Below are 23702 nucleotides of genomic sequence, written 5' to 3' on the forward strand. Positions count from 1 at the left end.
TCATCTCTGTGTTCCCCTAGTTTATTGAGTAGAGTGGAACCAAGGTGTAATATGCATTCTGTATGTTCTTCTTAATCTTCTGCAGGTCACTAAAAGTCAGGTTTTAATTGAATTTCAGAGACTGACAACTGTGACTTACGTTTTGGTGTTCATTCTCTGTTTTTGTAGTATTCATATTTACTAACAAGCCAGCTGGAGTCTCAACGAATCTACTGGGAAAACAAGATAGTTCGGATAGAGAAGGACACAGCAGAGGAAGTAAGTTTCTGGTCTGGTGACTGCTGAAATGCCACATGCCAGGATAGCCTGATGTTGGGGGGAGAAGGAAGAGTACAGGGAAAAAGGGGTCTCAGAGTCTTCCTTCTCAGTCTCATCTATAGGTAGAGAACTGGTTTACCTCTAAAAAGAAACCTTTGTTACATGTCAGTTAAATCTCAACAAAGCTGGGGGCTAGTAAGGGGTAGGAAAAAGAAAAGATTTGGAATCAGTTGGCTCACCCCAGTAACCTAACTCTACATCAAGTTTCCAGGGAGAAGTAGTAAACACCTGACTTGTCATTATGCTAGAGACTTAGCCCCAGAAAGTCGTATCAGGGAACAAGAAATTGTAGACCACAATGAGAATGAAGTTAGTCAAAAAGAGGAAAAGAAAGAGACAGAAATACGCTATTGCAAATGTAATCAACTAAGCATAATTTAAAAGGAGAAGGGAAGCAGACATATATTCTCACCTAGGATTAGTAAATCAAGAAGATTTTATTGTGTGCTGAGCCCTATACACAGTTTTATTTTGTGCTGAGCCCTATACTAAGTTAAGGAAGAAATAAAATACTTGCTACATACCTGAAACCAAAGAAACCTTGGACTTAAAGGCTTGGTATTTTGGGGTTCGGATGTTGTTTGTTTTTAACTTCAATCAGGTTTTCTAGTGCCTTGTGCAATTCCATTTAAAAAATAGAAGTATGTGCATGAGGGTTTGTACTTCCAGTCAGCCAGTTGGTTTGTCACCTTGGGAACAGCTGCTTTGGGGAGCTGAATATGCGCTCCTGAGGCAACAAGATGGTGCTTTGAAAATGAAGGGAATAAAATTAGGCAGAGATGCTGAAGTGGTCACCATGGCACCTTATTAGTCTAGGGCAGTAGTCTTGAAAATTTAACAAAATAATGCTTTAAAGAAAAGGCCATTCACTACTCGGATGGATAGAAGAGAAAAGTGATGTGATTTTGGTGGAAACCCGGCCCAGAGTGGCCCAGAGCTCCACCTGCTTGGTTTGCCCTTTGGCTCCAGCATATACAAGGAACCCTGAGGGTTCCAGACCAGGGACTTTGAAAACCAGTGAGCGCCTGAGTGTTCGTGTATAACTAGGGCTCTGGGAACCGTTATCAGGACCTAGAGACTGTTCATAATTCAGTCATTCTCTTAGTGTTAAGTAAAGGCTTTTAAATGTTTTTAAATGATTGACTTAAATGATTATTTTTAAAGTGATTATTTTAATAACTTTGCGAATCCTCACCAGCAACTGGGCCCTCAGATGGGGGGACTGCAGAGCTGGGTTTGGGGCTCACCTCAGTGGTAGCTGGTGTTATCGTGGAGCTTAGCAGGCAGGGCCAAGCTTTCACTTTATGCCAGGCCCATGGGCCCAAGTTTCTGAGTATGCCTACAAATGAGGAGAAATCAGGTTTTTTCATTAAGGCTTAACACCAGCTTTAAAATGATCTTTGGTGAAAAGTTCATGATGAAATTCTTACAGAAACCTTCTAAGCAATGGAAGTGCCTTTCCAGAGGGGCTTCAGGTCACTTGACATACTGTTCTGAATAGGGCTTGATTGGAGTCCACGTGGGAAGGAGGTGCGTCTGATGGCACTCACAAGGCAGAGCAGAGGTCGCTGCCACTTGGTGTCAGGTTTGGGGCTCCCAGGGAGGAGCACTGGCAACTCCATGCAGCCTCACTAATGGGTTTTTCTATGGGCTATACCAGCGTGAGCACCTAAAGTGCTTTGTGCAGACCCTTGAGAGCTAAGCTCCGGATTCTCTCTGCCCTTTAAGACTCTTTAGAATTAACTGCATTCCCTAACACATGCCCATGGAAAGCAAGTCAAGGGGCAGGGAAGCTAAAAATGTGAAACTTGTGTCTACTTTTAGGTAGGGATAAGGTAGAGGCAAGGGCAGCCCTAAATAAAGAGCTCGAAAAGGATATTTTGTTTTCTAGTAAAAAATGTCACTTATCCGTAAGTTAATTGGTGATGCAAGCCTTTTGTTCCTGCTGCTGTCCTCCTTTTGACCAGTCCTCTGTCCGTTGGCACCTTCAGCAGTAGAGCACATGCAGGGAGAAAACAGTAACCGTGCATTTCACTGGCAGAGATTCTTGGTCATGGGCCTCATATAAAGGTAATGTGGGGGAGGAGAGGAGCTGCAGATTGAAATTCACTGCGGACTTCAATTATAATACTATTCCAGTCCCCCGATGCCTTAGGTAGTACAATTGCTGTAGTACGTGAGCAGAGTCTGTTCTGGAAAATGAAGCTCATACCCACTTGAAGGTTCATAGTTTTAGTGGGGCCATGTATAAGAGCATAGAGTAGGCCATCAGTACAGGTGCATTCCCCTAAAGATACCTCTTTTCTTTTTAAACCTCTAGCTCCATAGAGAAATTGCTCTTTCTCCAGGTGTGGATTGTGAACTGAGTTTGGTGGCTACAACTGGCATTTTTATTAGCATAGGGTACATGTCAGAGTGTATCACATTTAATATTGTTTTGTGAAACTTTTGTATCGGGGGGTGTGTGTGTGTGCGTGTGTGCGTGTGTGTGTGTGTGTGTGTGTGTGTGTGTACGTACTAAGTGTTTCTTACTGAGGGCTAATGGTCAGAAGTGCTTTTAAAACCACTAATTTAGGACTTCCCTGGTGGCGCAGTAGTTAAGAACCCGCCTGCCAATGCAGGGGACACGGGTTCAAGCCCTGGTCCGAGAAGATCCCACATACTGCGGAGCAACTAAGCTTGTGTACCACAACTGCTGAGCCTGCGCTCTAGAGCTTGCGAGCCACAACTACTGAGCCTGTGTGCCACAACTACTGAAGCCTGCGTGCCTAGAGCCCATGCTTCGCAACGAGAGAAGCCACCGCAATGAGAAGCTCGCACACCGCAACGAAGACTAGCCCCCGCTCGCCACAACTAGAGAAGCCCGCACGCAGCAAAAGACCCAGTGCAGCCAAAAATAAATTTTAAAAAAACAAACACTAATTTAAGCCATTGTAACATTTGTCTCTAGCAATATCAGAAACCTTTTTGAGGTTACTAGATATTTTTTATCTTGATTTAAATGTGTTTAGCTTATTGTCTTTAGTGACCAAAACAGACAGTTTGGTTCCTTTTGATGGTCATTTCTGTCCTTTCCAATTTCCCTAAACTGACAGGAGTCAGTTTAAGAGAAAATGTCAGAAGGATCTAGTGGTCTTATTTTAAAACAATATTGAGGAGAAAATTAATACCAAATAGAATGAGAGCAATTTGAAAGCTATTTTTATTTTTATGACATAGAGGAACTTTTAGAAATCTCTCTTTAATTGCATGTTCTTCCAACTTAATGACGTTGGCTCTAAAGTTAATTTCTACAAAACAGTTAATTTCTTATTTAAAAAAAGAGGGAGCAGTGCTGTTAGAGACCTGCTAGGCGAGCCGTAGCAAATGTTTAAAAAGAAAGCGTTAAGGGCTTACCTGGTGGCGCAGTGGTTGAGAGTCCGCCTGCCGATGCAGGGGACGCGGGTTCGTGCCCCGGTCTGGGAAGATCCCACATGCCGCGGAGCGGCTGGGCCCGTGAGCCATGGGCGCTGAGCCTGCGCGTCCAGAGCCTGTGCTCCGCAATGGGAGAGGCCACAACAGTGAGAGGCCCACATACCGCAAAAAAAAAAAAAAAAGAAAGCGTTAAAAGTAGTGGCCCTTTTTCTGGCGTGATGGATGTTGCATGCATCACGGATCTCTGCTAAGAGTTTAAATCTTGCCAAGAGGTCAGTTTTCCTTTGCTGTAGAGCTTTGGCCTCCCGTATAGTGCAGAGAGAGTTTTAGAAATTGGCTTTGGACCCAGACTTGGGGGTCCAATCTTGAACCCATGTCACTCGAGCTGGGTGACCTTGGAGTGTATTGCCTCACCTTTCTCTAAGCCTCAGTTTCCGTAAAAAGTTTACATGCCTAAGTCATAGGCTTGTTATAAACAATAAATGAGATACTACCTATAAAACACCTAGCCAGGACCTGGGCCATAGGATTTAAATCCTCAGTCACTTCTGTTCCTATTATTATTATTATTACCTCACGATCCACCTGTCTTCCTGTGTCCTTAGACAAGTGGAGTGGAGGTGTTTCCCAAGTCTGTAGATCTTAACACCTGTGTGAATCCAGTGTCTACATAACTAGACTTCCACAGACTCCTTGCTAGGATTGCTGCCATCTGACACATAATACACCAGAATTTTTAATTTCTCTTAAGTTTTTAAGACAATGTAATTTGAATTCTCTCTGTAAATTGCCTTTATATAAACTCAAAATAAGAACTGCTTATGTTCCATATGGCTTCACAGTACATGAGTAAATTAATAGTGAAATTGGATGGATAAAAGCACCAAACTGAATCACCTGTTACAAGTAACTTCAGATTATTTGGATAATACAATTGTCACTTAAAAGCATGGATTTGAACTGCACAGATCCACTTATATGTGGATTGTTTTCAGTGGATACCTGCTACAGTACTGCAGGATCCGCAAATGGTTGAATCCGCAGATGCAGAACCATGGATATGGAGGGCCGACAATAAAGTTATACTCAGATTTTCGACTTCAAGGAGGGTTGAGACCACACATTTTTCAAGGGTCAAGTGTAACTTTTAGAATATGATCTCAAGAGTTAAAAAACTGGTCAGTTAAGAATTGGAGATTCTGCCCTCATACACTGTTGATGGGAATGTAAATTGGTGCAGTCACTACAGAGAACAGTATGGAGGTTCCTTAAAAAACTAAAAACAGACCTGTCATATGATCCTGCAATCCCACTCCTGGGCATATATTCAGAAAAGATGAAAACTAATTTGAAAAGAAAAATGCACCCCGGTGTTCATAGCAGCACTGTTTACAGTAGCTAAGACATGGAAGAAACCTAAATGTCCATCCACAGATAAATGGGTAAAGAAGATGTGGTATATATATGCAATGGAATATTACTCAGCCGTAAAAAAGAATGAAATAATGCCATTTGCAGCAACACGGGTGGACCTAGAGATTATCAAACTAAATGAAGTAAGTCAGACAGAAAGACAAATATTACATGATATCACTTATATCCAAATCTAAAAAATAATACAAATGAATCTATTTACAAAACAGAAACAGACTCACAGACATAGAAAACAAACTTATGTTTACCAAAGGGGAAAGGAAGGGCAGTATGAGATTAACAGATATTACTATATATGAAATAGAAAGCAACAAGGATTTACTGTATAACACAGGGAACAATATTTACTGTATAACACAGGGAACAATACTCAATGTCTTGTAATAACCTATAATGGAAATAATCTGAAATATATATATATATGAATCACTTTGCTGTACACCTGAAACTAACACAATATTACACAATATCATCAACTACGCTTCAATTTAAAAACAAAGAATGGGGGGTTCTGGTCTGGCCTCTGATAAATCATCTCATGCTCTACAGCCTGAAGCTCTTTCTTTACCTTCTGGCAGTTTCACTCAACATTCAGTAGCTCTTGACCCTCTTGATCCTGGTTTAGAGAAATGGTAAGAAAAAAAGGATTTCTCAAAATTTTTATTCCTATTGCAGAAATTCTTTCAGATAATGGTCTCACCTTTTCCAAATTTGGTTTATCAAAGTTAAAGACAGGTAATTGGGAAAAAAAATTGTGATGTTAGCCCCAAAGGCCACACAGCTTTGTCTTTGTGAAGTGAAACTGATCTCTGTTTGCTCTTTCAGATTAACAACATGAAGACCAAATTTAAAGAAACAATTGAGAAATGTGATAATTTGGAGCACAGACTAAATGATCTCCTGAAAGAAAAGCAGTCTGTGGAAAGAAAGTAGGTATAACTGGCCTGTTCTTTTAATTAGCTTTTTTATTCTAACAGGTTCCATAAACAGATAATCTCCTTTATACCCATGGACACACTCTCATTGTCAAGTGTGTATCACCAGGTTTTCAGGGCTCTCCCCATATATGGAGCAAACCTACAGTGACTTCCTGTTTACTAAAAAATTCAGTGTTTCATGCCAGATGGATGCCATGTGGAATGCAGGACGCTCTCCTGATGTCTGTGCTCATGCTACATGCAAGTATCTTCCATTTTGGCCTGTAGAAAGCAACTTCCTTGTGCCCAGAGCATCTCTGAGCCATGGTGGCTGAGAAATGGCAGTTAGGAAAGAGATTTACATTTAAGCTGAAGATGGCATGTGTTCTGGCCTTGGTCGGGAATTACAGGCCAAAGATGTTGAACATGGAGCAAAAAACTCATCAACAACATGGCAAGAACAGACTCTACTAGTGTTATTTGGGAAGATAATTGCTACTGATTGAAACTACCTTTCTAGTTTAAGTTATACTCACAAAAATAATTGGATTTTTTTACTCCAGACAAATGGATAAAAAATAAATTTAAGGGGGATAATTGTCCCTTAAGTTTTTTTTTTTTAATCTTGGGATAAATTTAGTTTTACAAAAAGGTTGCAAAGATAGTGCAAAGAATTCCTGTATACCTTTCACCTGTTCTCCTTCATTGCAAATAGGTGGATATTTTTAGTCATTTGTGTGGGGGGATTGGGGGGTAAAATCCATGTAACGTAGATTCTGCCGTTTTAAGTATGCAGCTCACAGTGTTGTGCAGCTATGACCACTGTGTGGTTCCAGAATTTTTTATCACCCCAAAAGAAACTCTTCAGCAAAGGTGTTTTTTTGTTTGTTTTTGGGTTTTTTTTTTTGCGTTGTGCGGGCCTCTCACTGTTGTGGCCTCTCCCATTGCGGAGCACAGGCTCCAGACTCGCAGGCTCAGAGGCCATGGCTCACGGGCCTAGCCGCTCCGCGGCATGTGGGATCTTCCCGGACCGGGGCACAAACCCATGTCCCCTGCATCGGTAGGCGGACTCTCAACCACTGCGCCACCAGGGGAGCCCCCTGCAAAGGTGTTTTTTAACTGCTGTGAAAACAACACTACATTAATAGAAATACAAATCAAAAATTCTCCTATGCTTTCAGCACCCTAACAAATTGAACTGTTCCAAAGAATTTAAAAGTTAAAACTGGAAGTTTTCTTTCATCCCCAAATCCGGCTATCTAGAGGTAACCATTATTAATGGTACCAGTGAATCTTTGTTGTTCTCGGTCTTTTGCAGTACCTGTGTAAACCTCTCATATACATCTTTTTTCTACAAAACTTGAATAATATTAGGTATTCTATTTGGTAAAATATTCTGTTTTGGAGTTTTTTGTTTTTTGGGTTTTTTTGTACTGGCATATCTAGATCTATTCTGATGTTTGTAACATCATATGAAGGTCCCATAACAATTTTAACCAGTCCCCCTTGAAGGACATGTAAGTTGTTTCAAGTCTCACACTACTATGAACAATGTTGCAATAAGCATCTTTCTGCATTTGTCATTTAGTGCAGTCCTGAAGTAGAATAGCTATGTGAAAGGGCAGGTGAAATTTTGATTTTCATAGATGGTGTCAAGTTGACTTCCAAGGAGTTTGTGCCAGTTCACACTGTAGGAGCAGCGTGTGGGAGTACCCCCTTTTCCCACATCTGAGCTCTTTGGCATTCTGATACATAAAAATGGTATCTCAAGTGGTGTTTTGTCATTCTTTACTTGTGAGTAAGATTGAGCATCAGTAAGGCACTCCCTATTCTTGCAAACTCTTCTCCAGCAAATGCAGTTGAGATCAGAATACTTGACTCTTTAAGAATGTCACTTTTCTTCATAACTTCTTTATCATAGCTATCATCTCTTAAGCCACCCATGTAAACAAAACAGAGAAGCAGTAGAAATTTTACCATGAATCACAGAATAGTTTCTGCTATTGAAAATTTTCTGATCCTTTAAAAAAAAAAAAATGTCCTGAGGCTACACTTTAGTTAACTAGAGCAAAATTCTTGTTTTAGGTAGCTGTTGCAATGGCAGCAAACCAGTCCCCCTGGCCATGGGAGGGCGGGGTCTGCCCTAAATGGCTTCTGAGGTCATGGCTCCTCTGTTCAATCCCAGAGCAGAAAGGGGACTGTGTCAGCAAATGAAAAACGTGCTTTGTTTTCCTTTGTTTTGTAAAAGGTGCACTCAGCTAAACACGAAAGTGGCCAAACTCACCACAGAGCTCAAAGAGGAGCAGGAAATGAACAAGTGTTTGCGAGCCAACCAAGTCCTCCTGCAGAACAAGCTGAAGGAAGAGGAGAGGGTGTTAAAGGAGACCTGCGACCAGAAGGACCTGCAGATCACTGAGATCCAGGAGCAGCTGCGGGACGTCATGTTCTACCTGGAGACGCAGCAGAAGATCAACCACCTGCCCGCTGAGACCCGGCAGGAAATCCAGGAGGGACAGATCAACATTGCCATGGCCTCGGCCTCAAGCCCCCCGTCTTCGGGGGGCAGCGGGAAGCTGTCCTCCAGGAAGGGCCGCAGCAAGAGGGGCAAGTGACCTTCAGAAAAACACATGTCCTTGAGACTGTTCTCCCTGGCACAGCAAGGGTGTGCTGGGGCCTTCAGCTAAATGTAGGGTGGACCCTGAATAAGTATAAGTGAAGATCAAGCCGCAGTTGTTCGGATCTTTCATTTGCTACCGTGTGGTGTAACGAACGTTAGAGGGCTGACAGCTAGTAGAGCTGAGGGAAACGGGCAGTGTTTTCAAAGGTGGCTGCTTTTTTCAACCGTAATAGTTCACTGACCTCAGACGTTCTAATGACCATTTTGCCTTCCTACTTGATAGATGCCCCAACTCTGCTGTGCATATTTCTGTTGTATTTATTGAGTTGGTGTATTAGACGTTCAGTTCTGGAATCACTTTAAGAGGTAGAATTTTTTTGTGTCCCCTCAAAGGTAACTATCCTTAAAGCACCAAACCTGCCTGAGGTCATCGCAGCTGCTTGAGAGAGAGGTTCTCCATGGCCACTGAGGATTTATGAAAATTCCCTAGCATTAGCATTGGCATCCCTCCCTGCCTCCAGGGAATTGAATAATTGGTCAAATGTTACATGAAAAGAGGCTGGGTCTGTAAACCTGGCACTGGCTTGTCACCAGCACCCATCTCTTGCTCCAGGCCTAGCCAGGAAAAACAAACAGCCCCGAGCAGACTGAGTGGACCCAGTGTAGGAAAATGGTGATGTCCCCACTTTGTTTATTTTTGATGCCTCCACAGCTCATTATGTACCTCAGAGAAGGAGGCTAAATGTTTGCTCTGAGACTCAAATCTCAGAATGGATTTCCTAGCATCCAGCAAGAATAAGCAGGCAGGTCTATCATCCATGTGAAAAGGCGGAGTGAGGCCTCTGACTGGCTGACTGTATTTTGCTGGGATCAGTATTTTCTGAGTGTTTACAAAAGATTGGGCTGCGTGTTCAGGTTGCGGCTAAAGGGAGCTTGGGCAGATTTTCAATTATGCCTTCAAGGCATATCCAAAAGGCTGCGGCTAAATCCAAAAATTAGAATTTTAACAGAGGCCCCTTTAAAACAGTCATGTAATGCTTGTGTGGGCCAACAAGAGGGGCTGTGTACTTTTTCTAGAAACAGAAATGTCAAAAAAAAATCGTAATGTGTGGAAATTAAGCAAAATTAAAGTAAGACCCGTGTTGGAATTTCGCTTCCAAAAGAGGTAGCTGGGTAGGTTAACAAGACATAGTGTTAAATGATGGGTTTTCTTTCCTGTGTTTATAATTAGCCAAGGTTTTCAAATTATCACACTTCAGAATTGGTTCTTAGCCTACGATTAGGCCTCATCATCTTTGACCTAAACATTTTGCACGTTATTTGTTCGCACACCAACTGTCTCGCTGATCACCATCCACTTCCGTGGGATGTGCCGCAGCATTTCCCAAAGAACCTTCCCTGTAACTTTGCAACATGAATGTACTCAGACATTCTCAATTTTTTCTTAGGGCAAACCAACTCCGTAAGTCCCCCTTGCACTTATATATACAGATATCCTAAAGCAAGAGTGGGAATGGGAAGCTAACTTAATTCTCTTTCCTATAGAGATTCTATTTTATTTAAAATCTATTTTTACACTAGTTAGAATCCTGCTTTTTTTGGCCAAGTACTCGTCTTGCATGTCTGACCTTGCAGAAGCTGGGGTGGATCGCAGCATACTAATTAAGAGAATTAGAAGTAGTTGACAAAGCTTGCTTGCTCATTTCTCTGCGATCACCTCCACCAAGCAGCCTACCACCAGCTGGGAGAACAGAGATTTTCAGTATAGATGGGATAAATGCTCTGAAAGGCTGTGCCCAGAGGAATGAGCAAATAGGTAAATGTTTCCAAACTACTTGAAGGTTTAAAAGAATGTTCCAGAAAAACTTGTCAAGCTATGTAAAGAAAATGTTTTATTAAACCGGTCAACGAGTCATGTTTGAATTTGACAAAATTACATAAGGTAGAAGCTGTTAGTGTTTCCTACAGGATGGAAATGAACCACTTAACGTATCCATACTACCTTGAACAATGAAATTGCATTAAAATAACCCAACTTTGAAATGATTCTGCCCCGTGTGAAATCTGTGTCTCTCTGGTTGACATTTGCTTGGAGCTTGTACCTGAATAATCTAAGAAAAAGTAGCTGAACCAGGTACAGAATAGGGAAAATCCTCTGAATTTGGAAGCTTGGGTTAGGAGAAGACCCAGGCACACGATTCTTTAGCAAACTAAAAGCAGTCAATTTCTACGCCTAAGACTTTTTTCCAGGCCCTACACCGAGCTGAGGTTGTCTTATTTTTGGAAACTGTCATAAATGTGACTTGTTAAGGATCCACCATGTAAGAAAAAGCACTGAAGCAACTCCCCGCTCCTGCTTGCGCAGTGAAGTTGTCCTCATCAGAAGGGCTGAGAAAGTGATTTAAACAGTCAGCCAGTAGAATATGGAGAACTTGGCAAATCACAAATGAACAACCTTCTGTCATCACTTGGAAACTCCTCTCCTAGTGCAGTCGGGATACACAAGCTACAAATACTATCCATAAGATTTGGCTGCTCTGCACGATGCCACGTTGCTTGGGCTGGTGGCAGATTTTAGTTTGTTGTGATAAAGTCCATGGGCTTATCTAAAAATGGAAAGTCACTTTTAAAACATTTGAGGAAAGCTATTTTGTTTTCTCCAAGATAAAGCTGATTTATGCCGTGGTCATTCTGCTGTGTTACTTGTTGGCAGTAGAAGGGAAATTTCTCAGGAATTTCTTAAGACCCAGCTCCTGCTCTTCAGTGGTGCTGGGGGACATCTCAACTACCCAGAGACCTGGCCAACACCTGAAGCTAGTTTAGGAAGGCACCAAGTGTTCTCTGGCAGGCCTCTGCTGCTGGCCAGTCTTCATTCTTGCTCGTGAAAATTCCTGAAACGGGAGTCCTAGAATTCTGTGCAGTGGCTACACCAACAGATGTGGCTTTTAAAGTTAAAATTTTTAAATGACAGGGTGAAGTCATAATAGGGAGAAAAGGCTTTCCCTTTAGGAACCCTGAGTTTTACCCCAGAGCCAAAGCCGAGTGTCTCTGTGATGTGAAGTTGATTTCCTCCCCGCAAATGCAGTACTGCGGTCAGCCTGCGGCATGCAAAAAACATTCTTTGCATTTGTGCATTAGGAGACTTCAGGGAAGTTATATAAGTCTTATCTTTTACTTTTTTTGTGGGGGACGGGGCGTGTGGCCTCTTTATCCTGATCAATGTCATAATCAACTCCTTTACATCCTCTTTGTATTTTTTAAAGGTAGTGGTAACCATTTACCACTTGATGGTAACCCTTCTTGCATCCCTGAAACTCACGTGCCCTCCCCGGAATGCTGTCATTTACGATAGCAGTTTCTATCAGACATGAATTTTGAAAGCTGTACTTCCAGAGGCCAAAACTATTTTAGCATCATTTTAGCTAGTATGCTCTTCATGAACATTGAGTGTTCTCTCACTGTGATTCTGAAAGCTTACAAGAGCCCGAAAGGGGCTCTGCAGTTGGTTTTTTAATCTGGATTTTGAATTCTTACTGCATTAAAGAGGCCCAGGAAGAGATGAACAATCCGTTGTCTTATACAGGATGACTGTGGTCTTTGGGGCCTAACATTGAACTGCTTCGGGTCAGAAACTTCTCACTGGAATCAGCTGCAAAATGTAGTTCTGGTACTTGGCACGGAGCTGCACTGGTGCAGATAACAGTTGTTACTCCAAGGCTAATTACCAAGCACACGATGTGAACTAAAGAAGCTTTGCTTCTTTTCAGACCCTGTTCTAAATCCCCTGACCCAAAACTCCTTTCGGATGCAGCCTCTCGAAGTAAATGCAGAGAAGTTTGTCCAGTAGGGAGTGGGAGGAGGGGTCCATCCAAGAGTGCAATCACCTGCAAGGTCTTGGACCATGAAGGTGTACGACACCCAGAATGAATCTACGCTAGTACAACACTACTGACGGTGCGATTCTTTCCAAAAGATCAAAGTGAGCCTATGGCACACTAAGCATAAATGGTTGAATAGGAAAAACAGTTCTGACTTGGCCTCTCTGGAGATGTCTTTTGCCATCTTCTGCCTGGAAGAAGCAGCAAGTCCCAGACCAAACTTCCTTGTTCAGTTGTTTCCTCACTTAAAAAGAAAGAGCGGGCTTCCCTGGTGGCGCAGTGGTTGAGAGTCCGCCTGCCGATGCAGGGGACACGGGTTCGTGCCCCGGTCCGGGAAGATCCGACGCGCCGCGGAGCGGCTGGGCCCGTGAGCCATAGCTGCTGAGCCTGCGCGTCCGGAGCCTGTGCTCTGCAACGGGAGAGGCCACAGCAGTGAGAGGCCCGCGTACCGCAAAAAAAAAAAAAAAAAAAAAAAGCAACTGAGATCCCTCCAGCTATATCGATTTTTAATTCTAAATTCTCAGTCCCTTGGTTATGGCCTGATGGGCCCAAAATTCAGACTTTCGCTAGAGGGCTGGGAGAAGGCGAGTGCCATTAAAAGAAGGAGGCGTTTCCACCACTTGAGATACGTGCTTGTACCACTTTACATCATTACCATCGTGCTTCACACCAAAAGGCTGCGGCGCTAACTGAAAAAGAGAGAACGCAAACTAATTTCTGGGCAGAAGAACAAATCACGGAGAAAGACCTATAACAGAAGAAGAAATGGAAAATTTCAGAAGGAATCAGGAGAGTTGCTCGCTTGGAAACACTCCAGTGGAGAGTGAATTGGAACTTATTACACACAGCCAGCGGGTCCTCCAGCAGCATTTTCCAGGAACTATCTTTTGTGAAGGACCTAGCCCTCAACGTAGCTGTGCCCACTCACACATTCTGATGAGTTTATGCGCACTCGGAAACTATGAGCCCAAAACCGTTTGCCAAAGGGACTGCAACAGAAGAGCCATGTCACAACTTCCCCCCTCCCTGCTCCACCTGTCCTTGGGGAAACAAATGAAAAGCCTCCTTTCAAAACGCACACCTCAGGAAAACAGCCTTCGTTTCATTTGTTTCCAGGCTGCGCAAAATCAACACTGACTGGCTTTGATCCCAAACAGGGCCAACTGCGGACGCCGAGATTCTGCAGCCTCCGGCGCCCTCCCCCCAGCACATTCAACTTCAATTACGTGGGAACAGGCCCAGGCTGGGGGCTGCCGCCAGATTCTCCTGGCCCGGTTGAGGAGGCCCCGTGCTGTGGCCCAGAATCTTTCCTAAAAGTCTATACAGGACCTCTTGGTTGCTGCCAATGCTGCACTTTCTCTTTGGCGAGATTCCTGGCTCTGCTTGGCCACAGTCAGGCTAAAGCTCTCTCCTGTTCCTTTTTTTTCCTGTATGCCGGGATCTCCTCTCCCTGGGGCCCCACTGCCCCTCACAGTTGTAAATAAGGATGTTCTGCTGCTTTTCAGAACCAGAATAATCCCAGAAAGATAAGCCCCACTAAGCAGCGTCTCTCTTCTCCGTTAGCCTGCAGGAAAGGGCTGCCTTTTTGGTGAACTCTTAAAAACACTTTTCTTTCACCTTCTGAGAGAACATTCTTGTGGGAAGGGAGGTAACTGATGCCAGAGAACTCTGATTGGATTATTGTTTGCTTGTGTGAGCCCAAGTAGACTAGAAAAAACCTAAAAGAACATCCCCTTGAGAGACCTCTTTTCCAGCCCTGGTTACCTCAAGTACACAGTCCAGAGGGGCAGACCCCAGATCTCTGTTTTCTTTGGTAGGACCCAGAGCTGATAGAGTCACCTTGCTCTTGCCAAGAATTAGAAGCGGAAGCAAGTCCTGTCTTTGTTGAGGCGTTTGATTCCAAGGCAAGCTGGCATTTGTTGAATTCCCAACCACGTACCAAACTACAGTTACTGCGTTGAGTGTGCTTTCCTTGTACTCAACACCAGTCTGTAAGGTAGGTAGAGTTATCCCATTTTACAAATCAGGAAACCAAGGCTCAGTGGGGGATATTTCAGCATTGACTTGAGGTCACATAGCTGAAACGTGTGAAAAGGGTAGCGCCCCATCTCAGCATTGTCTGACACCAAAATCTGGTCTCCTCACCACTCTGCTCCCCTAACATTGGAACTTGGGAACAAAGGACACAGCCCCCAGTTCCTGTTCTGTGATCGCTTTGGGAAAAGAGCAGAGTACTGAGTTGAGATTACTTTTGTGTGAGGACAGCAGTTCTGCACGCCCACCCCCTGCAAGCCTTCCCCTCTCCTCATGGAACTTTCTGACTTCTCCCTGGCTCTCTCCCACTTTAGCGGGGCCTGAGCCAGAGCTAATAAAGAAGGACGAAGAAAACAATGCCACTGCTTCCCCTGCTACACCTGAGGGCTGGCTCTGGGAAATTGCCTGTCACGGCCCTTCACCCTGGGGGACTCGGGGTCCAGGCCACACCAAGTAAGTAACCTGACATCTCAGTTCTTTTATATGGAGCTTCATGGGAGCCGAGGTGCTCCCCCGGCTGGAAAAGTTGCTTCTGGAACAAAACTATCTAGACCCTAAAGAGTCCTTTCTTTGAGCGTGTAGACTCAGTAACTGCCCCCAAAGGCACAGTCAAACAGGCATAAACAGGCTAACTGGAAACTTTAGATTCTGGAGGGATCAGCTTAATTTGTGGCTTCAATTTATTACAGAATAAATAGGGGAAAGAGAAAGCCTAGAACAAGATTTTTATAAACTACTGAGGGATATTATAAAGCAGTGTTAATTTGGCAGGTATAGACTGGTATATGTGTCTGTGCACAAATATTTCCAAGAGTTTTTTCTGTTTTGTTTTAATTGAAGTATAGTTGATTTACAATGTTGTGTTAATTTCTGGTGTACAGCAAAGTGATTCAGTTATACACATATATACATTTTAAAAATATTCTTTTCCATTATGTTTTTTTTAATAAATTTATTTATTTTATTTATTTATTTTTGGCTGTGTTGGGTCTTCATTGCTGCGTGAGGGCTTTCTCTTGTTGTGGCGAGCGGGGGCTACTCTTCATCATGATGCGCGGGCTTCTTATTGTGGTGGCTTCTCGTTGCAGAGCACGGGCTCTAGGCACGTGGGTTTCGGTAGTTGCAGCACGTGGGCTCAGTAGTTGTGGCTCGCAGGCTCTAGAGCACAGGCTCAGTAGTTGTGGTGCGTGGGCTTAGTTGCTCCACAGCATGTGGGATCTTCCTGGACCAGGGATTGAACCCATGTCCCCTGCATTGGCAGGCAGATTCTTAACCACTGCGTCACCAAGCGAGTCCCTCCATTATGGTTTATCTCAGGATATTGAATATAGTTCCATGTGCTATACAATAGAACCTTGTTTATCCATTCTATATTCTTTTTTTTTTTTTTTTTTTTTTTTGCAGTATGCGGGCCTCTCACTGTTGTGGCTTCTCCCACTGCGGAGCACAGGTTCCCGACGCGCAGGCTCAGCGGCCGTGACTCACGGGCCCAGCCGCTCCGCAGCACGTGGGATCTTCCCGCACCGGGGCACGAACCCGTGTCCCCTGCATCGGTAGGTGGACTCTCAACCACTGCGCCACCAGGGAAGTCCCATTCTATATTCTTATATTCTATAAGAGCTTTTTCTTTATTTCTTCTTTTATCACAAGTCAAACTTAGTTTATTTATTTATTTATTTATTTATTTTGGCTGTACCGGGTCTTAGTTGTGGCACGTGGGATCTTTGTTGCGGGTTGCAGGATCTTTAGTTGTGGCACATGGGCTCCTTAGTTGTGGCATGTGAACTCTTAGTTGCAGCATGTATGTGGGATCTAGTTCCCTGACCAGGGATCAAACCCGGGCCCCCTGCATTGGGAGTGCAGAGTCTTACCCACTGGACCACCAGGGAAGTCCCCAAACTTAATTTATGATAGAGATTCAATACCAATTTTTGTTATGTAACTCACATCTCCACTTATTTCTACTTATCCTATTTACAATTATATATTCTAACTGCTGTACAATAATAGTAGGAGCTTTCTCTTCTAAAACACATGAGTAGGGGACTTCCCTGGTGGCACAGTGGTTAAGAATGCGCCTGCCAATGCAGGGGACACGGGTTCGAGCCCTGGTCTAGGAAGATCCCACATGCCACGGAGCAACTAAGCCCGTGCACCACAACTACTGAGACTGTGCTCTAGAGCCCGAGAGCCACAACTACTGAGCCTGCGTGCCGCAACTACTGAAGCTTGTGTGCCTAGAGCCCGTGCTCCGCAACAAGAGAAGCCACCGCAATAAGAAGCCTGCGCACTGCAACAAAAAGTAGCCTTGTTCACCGCAACTAGAGAAAGCCCGTGCACAGCAATGAAGACCCAATGCAGCCAAAAATAAACAAAATAAAAATAAATAAATTTATTAAAATACATGAGTATATTGTTTGTATGTTTATTTTTTATTGAGATGTAATTAACATATAACAGAATGCAGCCTTTAAGCATTCAGTTGGATGAGTTTTGACAATTGTATACATCTGTGTAACTGCCACCCAAATCAACATGTAGAACATTTCCATCTACCCCCAAATAGGATGTTTTACTTTTAAAGCAGAAAAATAGAAAGAGGAAAATTAAAAGTACCCTTATCTCAACACAGGAAGTCATTGTTTCTTCCAAGATTTTCTATACATATTCTTTTTTTATGGTTTATTTGTTCTTTCAGTAATTAGAGGGCCTACTAAGTGCCCGATACTGTCTAGGTTCTGAGGATATGACGGTGAATACAACAGTCCCAGGCATTGCCACCCTAAAAACAAACAAAGTTGGGCAAAGTTTCAGGTAACAGTAAGTGCTAGGATGGGAGTTCCCTGGTGGTCTAGTGGTTTGGACTCCACGCTTTCACTGCGAAGGGCCCGGGTTCAATCCCTGGTTGGGGAACTAAGATCCCACAGCTGTGCAGAGTGGCCAAAACAAAACAAAACAGTAAGTGCTAGGATAAAAAATGAAAGCGTATAAGGAGATAGGAGGGAAGGGCCGTTTTAGGTTGGATCACTGGAGAATGCCTCATGATTTACTGTGTGCCAAAAATGCTTGATTCAGACCTCTGGCCTCCAGAGCCATGCGAGAATCAACTTCTGTTGTTTCAAGCCCCTCAGTCTGTGATACTTCATGAAACTAACCCCCTGCTCTGTGCTTCTGTTTCCTCCAGCAGCTACACCTTCCCCCGGCCAGCCCCTATGTGTGCAGTCAACCGACTTTAACTGCCGCCTCCTCAGGAAGGCCCTCCCTGGTCTCCTGGGCTGGCCTGGCAGCCCCAGGCCTTAATTTCTCCCTCACATCAGCAATCAGGCCTCCTCCTCAGTCACACCAGCCCCCCGAAGTAGGGGATTCTCAGGGCTCAATCCTGGCCTTCCTATTCTTTCTCCTCTCTCTCTAGGTGAGTTCACCAACTCCTGTGATGTGAAAGACTACCTTGATGCAGTCAAATCCCCAAATTTCTACCCCCGGCCTAGACCCTGCTCTGAGCTCAGAACTCACAGATCCACCTGCTTGCTTTATATCTCTGTTGGGATGTTGCATCCGTTATCTCAAACTTCACTTGTTTGAAAGGAATTCATTCTCCTCCACAAATCTCCCCCCGACTCCCACATCTGGTCTTTGACTCAGAATAGGAACCATCCCCGGGAATTCCCTGGCGGTCCAGTGGTTAGGACTCCACACTCTCTGCCAAGGGCCTGGGTTTGATCCCTGATCCGGAACAAAGATCCCGCAAGCCATGAGGCGTGGCCCAAACAAGCAAACAAAAAACCATCTTCATCCATCCAGCCGTCGCCATTGATTCCTCCCTTCTCTTTCCCCCTCACTAACCGTCCAGATGGACCTGGCCCTCGGATGTCTCTTCTTTTTTTTTTGGCTGTGCCGCACAGCCTATGGGATCCCAGTTCCCCGACCAGGGATCGAACTCGGGCCCTCGGCAATGAAAGCACGGAGTCCTAACCACTGGACCACCAGGGAAGTCCCTATGGAACCTCTTCTGTCTTCTCCACCCCTGTGGCCACCACCTGATCCAAGCCACCATCCTCTCTCACTGGGATAATTGCAGTGGCTTCCTTTCTGGTCTTTCTGCTGTTATTTTGCTCCCTTCCAAATCATTCTCTACACAGCATCACTTCTCTGCTTATGACAGTTTGAAAACCAATCCATGGTTTTCCTGGATCTTAGAGTAAAATCCGAAGTCTTACCCGAGCCTGAAAGGCCTTGTGTGATCTGGCCCTGACCTGCCTTTCCCATCTCACCTTCTACCACATTCCCTCTCCTTTCTGTCGTCCCAGCTACTGTGAGACGTACATGGTGTATTGCTTTGCTGGGGCCACAGCAACAAAGTGCCACAAAATGAATGGCTTAGACAACAGAAATGTATTGGCTCACAGTCTGGAAGCAAAAGTCTGAGATCAAGGTGTCTACAGGGTCGGTTCCTTCTGCAGGCTGTGAGGGAAGGCTCGGTTCCAGGATTCCCTCCTATCTTGGTTTTGCTGCCAGTCTTGGGCGTTCATGGCTGATAGAAGCATCATCCTGCTCTTGCCCTACCCCCCATCTTCTGGGTGCTTCTCTGTTTGCAAATTTCCCTTTTTAAGGACACTAGTCATGGGACTTTCCTGGTGGTGAAGTGGTTAAGAATCCCCCTACCAATGCAGGGGACATGGGTTCGATCCCTGGTCCAGGAAGATCCCACATGTCGTGGAGCAACTAAGTACGTGCGCCACAACTACTGAAGCCTGCGCACCTAGAACCCGTGCTCCTCAATAAGAGAAACGACTGCAAGGAGAAGCCTGCACACCGCAATGAAGAGTAGCCCCCACTCACTGCAAGTAGAGAAAGCCTGCGTGCAGCAACAAAGACCCAATGCAGCCTAGGAAAAAAAAAGACACTAGTCATAAATCGGTTTAGGATCCACCCTAATGAGCTGATTTTAACTTGACCACCTCAGGCTTCCCTGGTGGCACAGTGGTTAAGAATCCGCCTGCCAATGCAGGGGACATGGGTTCGAACCCTGGTTCAGGAAGATCCCACATGCTGCAGAGCAACTAAGCCCGTGCGCCACAACTACTGAGCCTGCGCTCCAGAGCCCACGAGCCACAACTCCTGAACCCTGCGCGCCTAGAGCACGTGCTCCGCAACAAGAGAAGCCACCGCAATGAGAAGCCCGCGCACTGCAATGAAGAGTAGCCCTCATTCACCACAACAAGAGAAGGCCTGTGCGCAGCAACAAAGACCCAATGCAGCCAATAAATAAAATAATTAATTAATTAATTTTTTAAAAAAACCTTTAAAAAAATAATAACTTGATCACCTCTATAGAAACCTTATGTCAAACCAGGCTACATTTTGAGGTACTGGGGGTTAGAATTTCAACATATGAGTTTGAAAGGGACACACTTCAACCCATAGCGCGTGGTTTTGACTTGCCCAGCATTTTCCCACCTCTGCATGTGCTGTTCTCACTGTGCAGAAGGCCCTCCCCACACCTTTGAAGGACTGGGGCCATCCCTTCCTGTCCCCCTCCTCGGAGAGGCCATCCCCGACCCTTGCCTCCCTCTAGATAACGAGTGCTCCCGAGCTACCCTGGGCCCAGCCATTTGCTTTATTCTTTGTCTCAACTCTGTTTCCTTCATAACATGTAAGACAACCTGCCATAGTTCTTTTTCTCTGTCTGTATATACATTTTTCCTGTCTCTTTCCAGTGACTGGAAACTCCCTGAAGCCAGGCTTCATGCTCTCTCCTCACTATGTCCCTAGTTTTCTGGAGAAAATGACTGAATAAAAGTAAACTTTACCTCATCACACCACAGAGCTAGAATCAGAACCCAGATCTCTCACCTCCAAATTTCCATGGCTTCCCACATTCCCTGCCTAAGAAAGTCCCTTTCCAATTGAGCATTACTATGAAGTGAGCCTCCAAAGAAGCTGTTTTGCATAATCATTACAAATAAGTTACTAAGCATCTGTGCTACCTGGGTTCAAATCCCAGCTTCTCCCCTTACCAGCTGTGTGGTAAGGAATTGGTTCAATTCCTTACCCTCTCTGTGCTTCACTTCCATCTCTGTAAAAGGCAGGTAATAATACACACCTGTTAGGGCCAGTATGAAGATTGAGTTAAAGTTTGTAAAGTCCCTAGTGTGAGTTCAGTAAATGTCAGAAGAAACAGGAGATCTCTTGAGTCAATATTAACATTCAGGAAATAATATTATCTCCTTGAATATTCAGCTAGTGCTCTCTAAGTGCAAGGTGCTCTGGGGGACACAGACGAGCAGCACGGGGTCCCTGTCTTCAAGGAGCTCATTGTAGATAAGCAGAGATCTGGGAAGTAGGCCACCGAGCCTGAACAGGTGGTGTGGTGCAGAGCTTATGTGCATGGGCCTGGAGTTAGCCTGTCTGGGTTCAAGTCCTAGCTCAGCTACTGTCTAGCTGTGTGATCTAGGGGAAGTTACTTGACATCTCTGAACAGTGATTTCATCCCCTGCAAAATGGATAATAGTGTCTGCCCCTTACATGACTTTTGGGAGGATTAAAGGAAGTAGGTCTTAGCTCAGTGGGCACTTTTTTTTTCTTTTTTGGCTGCGTTGGGTCTTCGTTGCTGCGTGCGAGCTTTCTCTAGTTGCGGTGAGCGGGGGCTACTCTTCGTTTCAGTGCACGGGCTTCTCATTGCGGTGGCTTCTCTTGTTGCAGAGCATGGGCCCTAGAGCATGTGGGCTTCACTAGTTGCAGTGTGTGGGCTCAGTAGTTGTGGCTCATGGGCTGTAGAGTACAGGCTCAGTAGTTGTGGCGCACAGGCTTAGTTGCTCCTCAGCATGTGGGATCTTCCTGGACCAGGGATCGAACCCGTGTTCCCTGCATTGGCAGGCGGATTCTTAACCACTGCACCACCAGGGAAGTTCTCAGTGGGCACTTTCTGTGGTCTCTGTGTTAGAGCTTTCCCCACCCCTATTCTCCTGAAGGCTGTGTTAGGGGCCCCTATCCTGCTCCCTGGTGGCCGGGCTAGACAGCATGCATTTTGCAGGTGGGGACCATTTTCCTTCATCTGCACAAGGCCTGGCCCAGAGAAGCCCCTCAACACAGGACTGTTGGGAGCAATAAATGAAGGAGTGAATGACCAAAGGCCAGGCAGAGTAAACCCAAGCAGACTTCGCACAGCTGAAGGCAGGCACCGGGCATGTTCACCCATATGATGCTGGCACCTAGCTCCTCCCCAGGAAGGTACAGTGCTTTAAGAATCCGGGACGGGCAATGAGAAGAAGGCACAAAAATGCCGTGGGATTTAGAAGACGGCAGGATGACTGTGACTGGGCATGCCAGGAAAGTCTCTAGGGACAAGGCTGCAGTTGAGATGGACCTTGGAAGGACAGAACCGGCTGGCCCGCCATGTGCCCTCTGTCTTTGGAGCCCTAAGGCAAGTGTGCAAAGTATTGCCTCGAGCAAATTCTGCCTGAGTTAGAGGATAGTGAGGATGCCTCCAGCTGCAAGTAATAGAATCCCAACTCAAAATGACTCATACAATAAGGGGATTGATTATTTCACAAAACAAGAATGGAGTTAGGTCAGGTTCTGGACTGGTTAAATGAGCAGCTCAACAACCTCACCAAAGACCAGGTACAGAAGCCCTCCCAGAGACTTTCCCCCACATTCCATGAGGGTGATCATGACTCACCTCCCAAGACTGGGGATGGGACTCACCAGCCCAGAAACTCAGAGAGGGTGAATATCTGGACAGCTGTGCTGCTCTCTCAGCAAAGAGGTGAATCATGATTGGTCATAGTTGATCATGTCAATCCTATTCCCCTGTGCAAGAGATCGGTCAGAGATGGTCAGGTGACTTTATTTTGTCCAATGAGATGGAGAAGGAAGTCTGCTGGGGATTTCTGGAAAAGGTTTTACCCCCTGAAATGAAAAACACGAAAATGAGAAAGCTGTTTTTGCTCCTGGCCCCTTCCTTCCTTCTTTCCTTCCTTCCTTCTCAGAATGCCTCTAGGCATTGTGAGGATATGATGCTTGGTGTCACAGCAGCTACTTTGTGATCCAGAGGGACAATGCTGCTGACAATGCTAAGGATGGCAGAGAAGAAAGAGAAAAAGAACTTGGGCCCCTGGCATGCAGGGAGAGCCAAGCTTGGAATTACTTATCTCCAGACAACTAATATATGCAATAAATAAACCTTTATCATTTAAGTCCCATCAGTAGGGTGTTCTATTACTTACACCCTAAAGCATTTCTATGTTTTTTTTCTTTCTTTTTCTTTTTTTTTTTTTGATGTGGACCATTTTTAAAGTCTTTATTGAATTTGTTATAATATTGCTTCTGTTTTATGTTTTGGTTTATTTGGCCACGAGACATGTGGGATCTTAGCTCTCTGACCAGGGATTGAACCCGCACCCCCTGCATTGGAAGGCAAAGTCCCAACCACTGGACCGCCAGGGAAGTCCTAAAGCATTTCTCATTGATAGGGTCTCCAACTCTCTATCTAACCTTACTGCTCTCTACATACCACACATTCCTTCTTTGCTGGTATTTGGGGCTGCTGGTGACCATCTTTTCTCCTATGTGGGAAGAGACCACCCGAGAATAAAATCAATGCAGAAAAATGCAGAGGAGAGAGATAGAAAGGGGCCAATCCCTCATGTCATTGTCTGAGCTTCTGGATCCAGCTATGCCTGAAGTCAGACCTACTCCTGGACTTTGCAGTTACATAAGCCAATACATTCCATTCCCTTATTTATTTATTCTCTTAATCCAGGTTCTCTTGATTTTCTGTTACTGAAAGAGTCTTGATTAATATACTGTGCCCCAAAGTGCCACTTCAGGGCCTTCCCTCACATCACAGATCATCATAAAGTATTTGTATAGGAGATGAACTCACTACTTTCCCTCCTCATTCCTGCTTCCCAGACTTTTGAATGCTACCTCTATCAGTGTCGTCAGTATCACTCCCTCAAGAGAAGGGCAGGAGAGGTGAAAGGAGGAGACACCTGGCACTTCAGGGCAGTGGGAAGGCACCGTTGCTGGGTTTCCATAGCGTGCAGAGCGTTACACCATGAATCCTTACAAAGGTAAAAGCTGTAT

The 23702-nt window shown here is 44.8% G+C and overlaps 1 protein-coding gene and 1 long non-coding RNA gene across 3 annotated transcripts in view; one reads left to right on the plus strand and one right to left on the minus strand.

The window, feature by feature from the left end:
* Nucleotides 1-12478, plus strand: part of BRAP (BRCA1 associated protein) — a 39298-nt gene extending 26820 nt beyond the window's left edge. The window contains exons 10-12 of one of the 2 annotated variants that reach the window (XM_079942860.1): nucleotides 169-258; nucleotides 5992-6095; nucleotides 8332-12478. In XM_079942860.1, coding sequence (XP_079798986.1) covers nucleotides 169-258; nucleotides 5992-6095; nucleotides 8332-8695 — 558 coding nt within the window. In that variant the 3' untranslated portion in view covers nucleotides 8696-12478. The remainder of the gene's footprint in view (nucleotides 1-168; nucleotides 259-5991; nucleotides 6096-8331) is intronic. The other variant, XM_079942861.1, reaches the window with a different exon arrangement.
* A 348-nt stretch (nucleotides 12479-12826) lies between these two features.
* Nucleotides 12827-23666, minus strand: LOC307197150. The gene is made up of 3 exons (XR_013831333.1): nucleotides 23544-23666; nucleotides 22294-22523; nucleotides 12827-13326 (listed from the first exon to the last, which is right to left on the minus strand). It is a non-coding gene; the product is annotated as an uncharacterized lncRNA (long non-coding RNA).
* Between the last annotated feature and the right edge of the window lie 36 nt (nucleotides 23667-23702).

Source organism: Stenella coeruleoalba, assembly GCF_951394435.1.
Source record: "Stenella coeruleoalba genome assembly, chromosome: 14".
Taxonomy (NCBI): domain Eukaryota; kingdom Metazoa; phylum Chordata; class Mammalia; order Artiodactyla; family Delphinidae; genus Stenella; species Stenella coeruleoalba.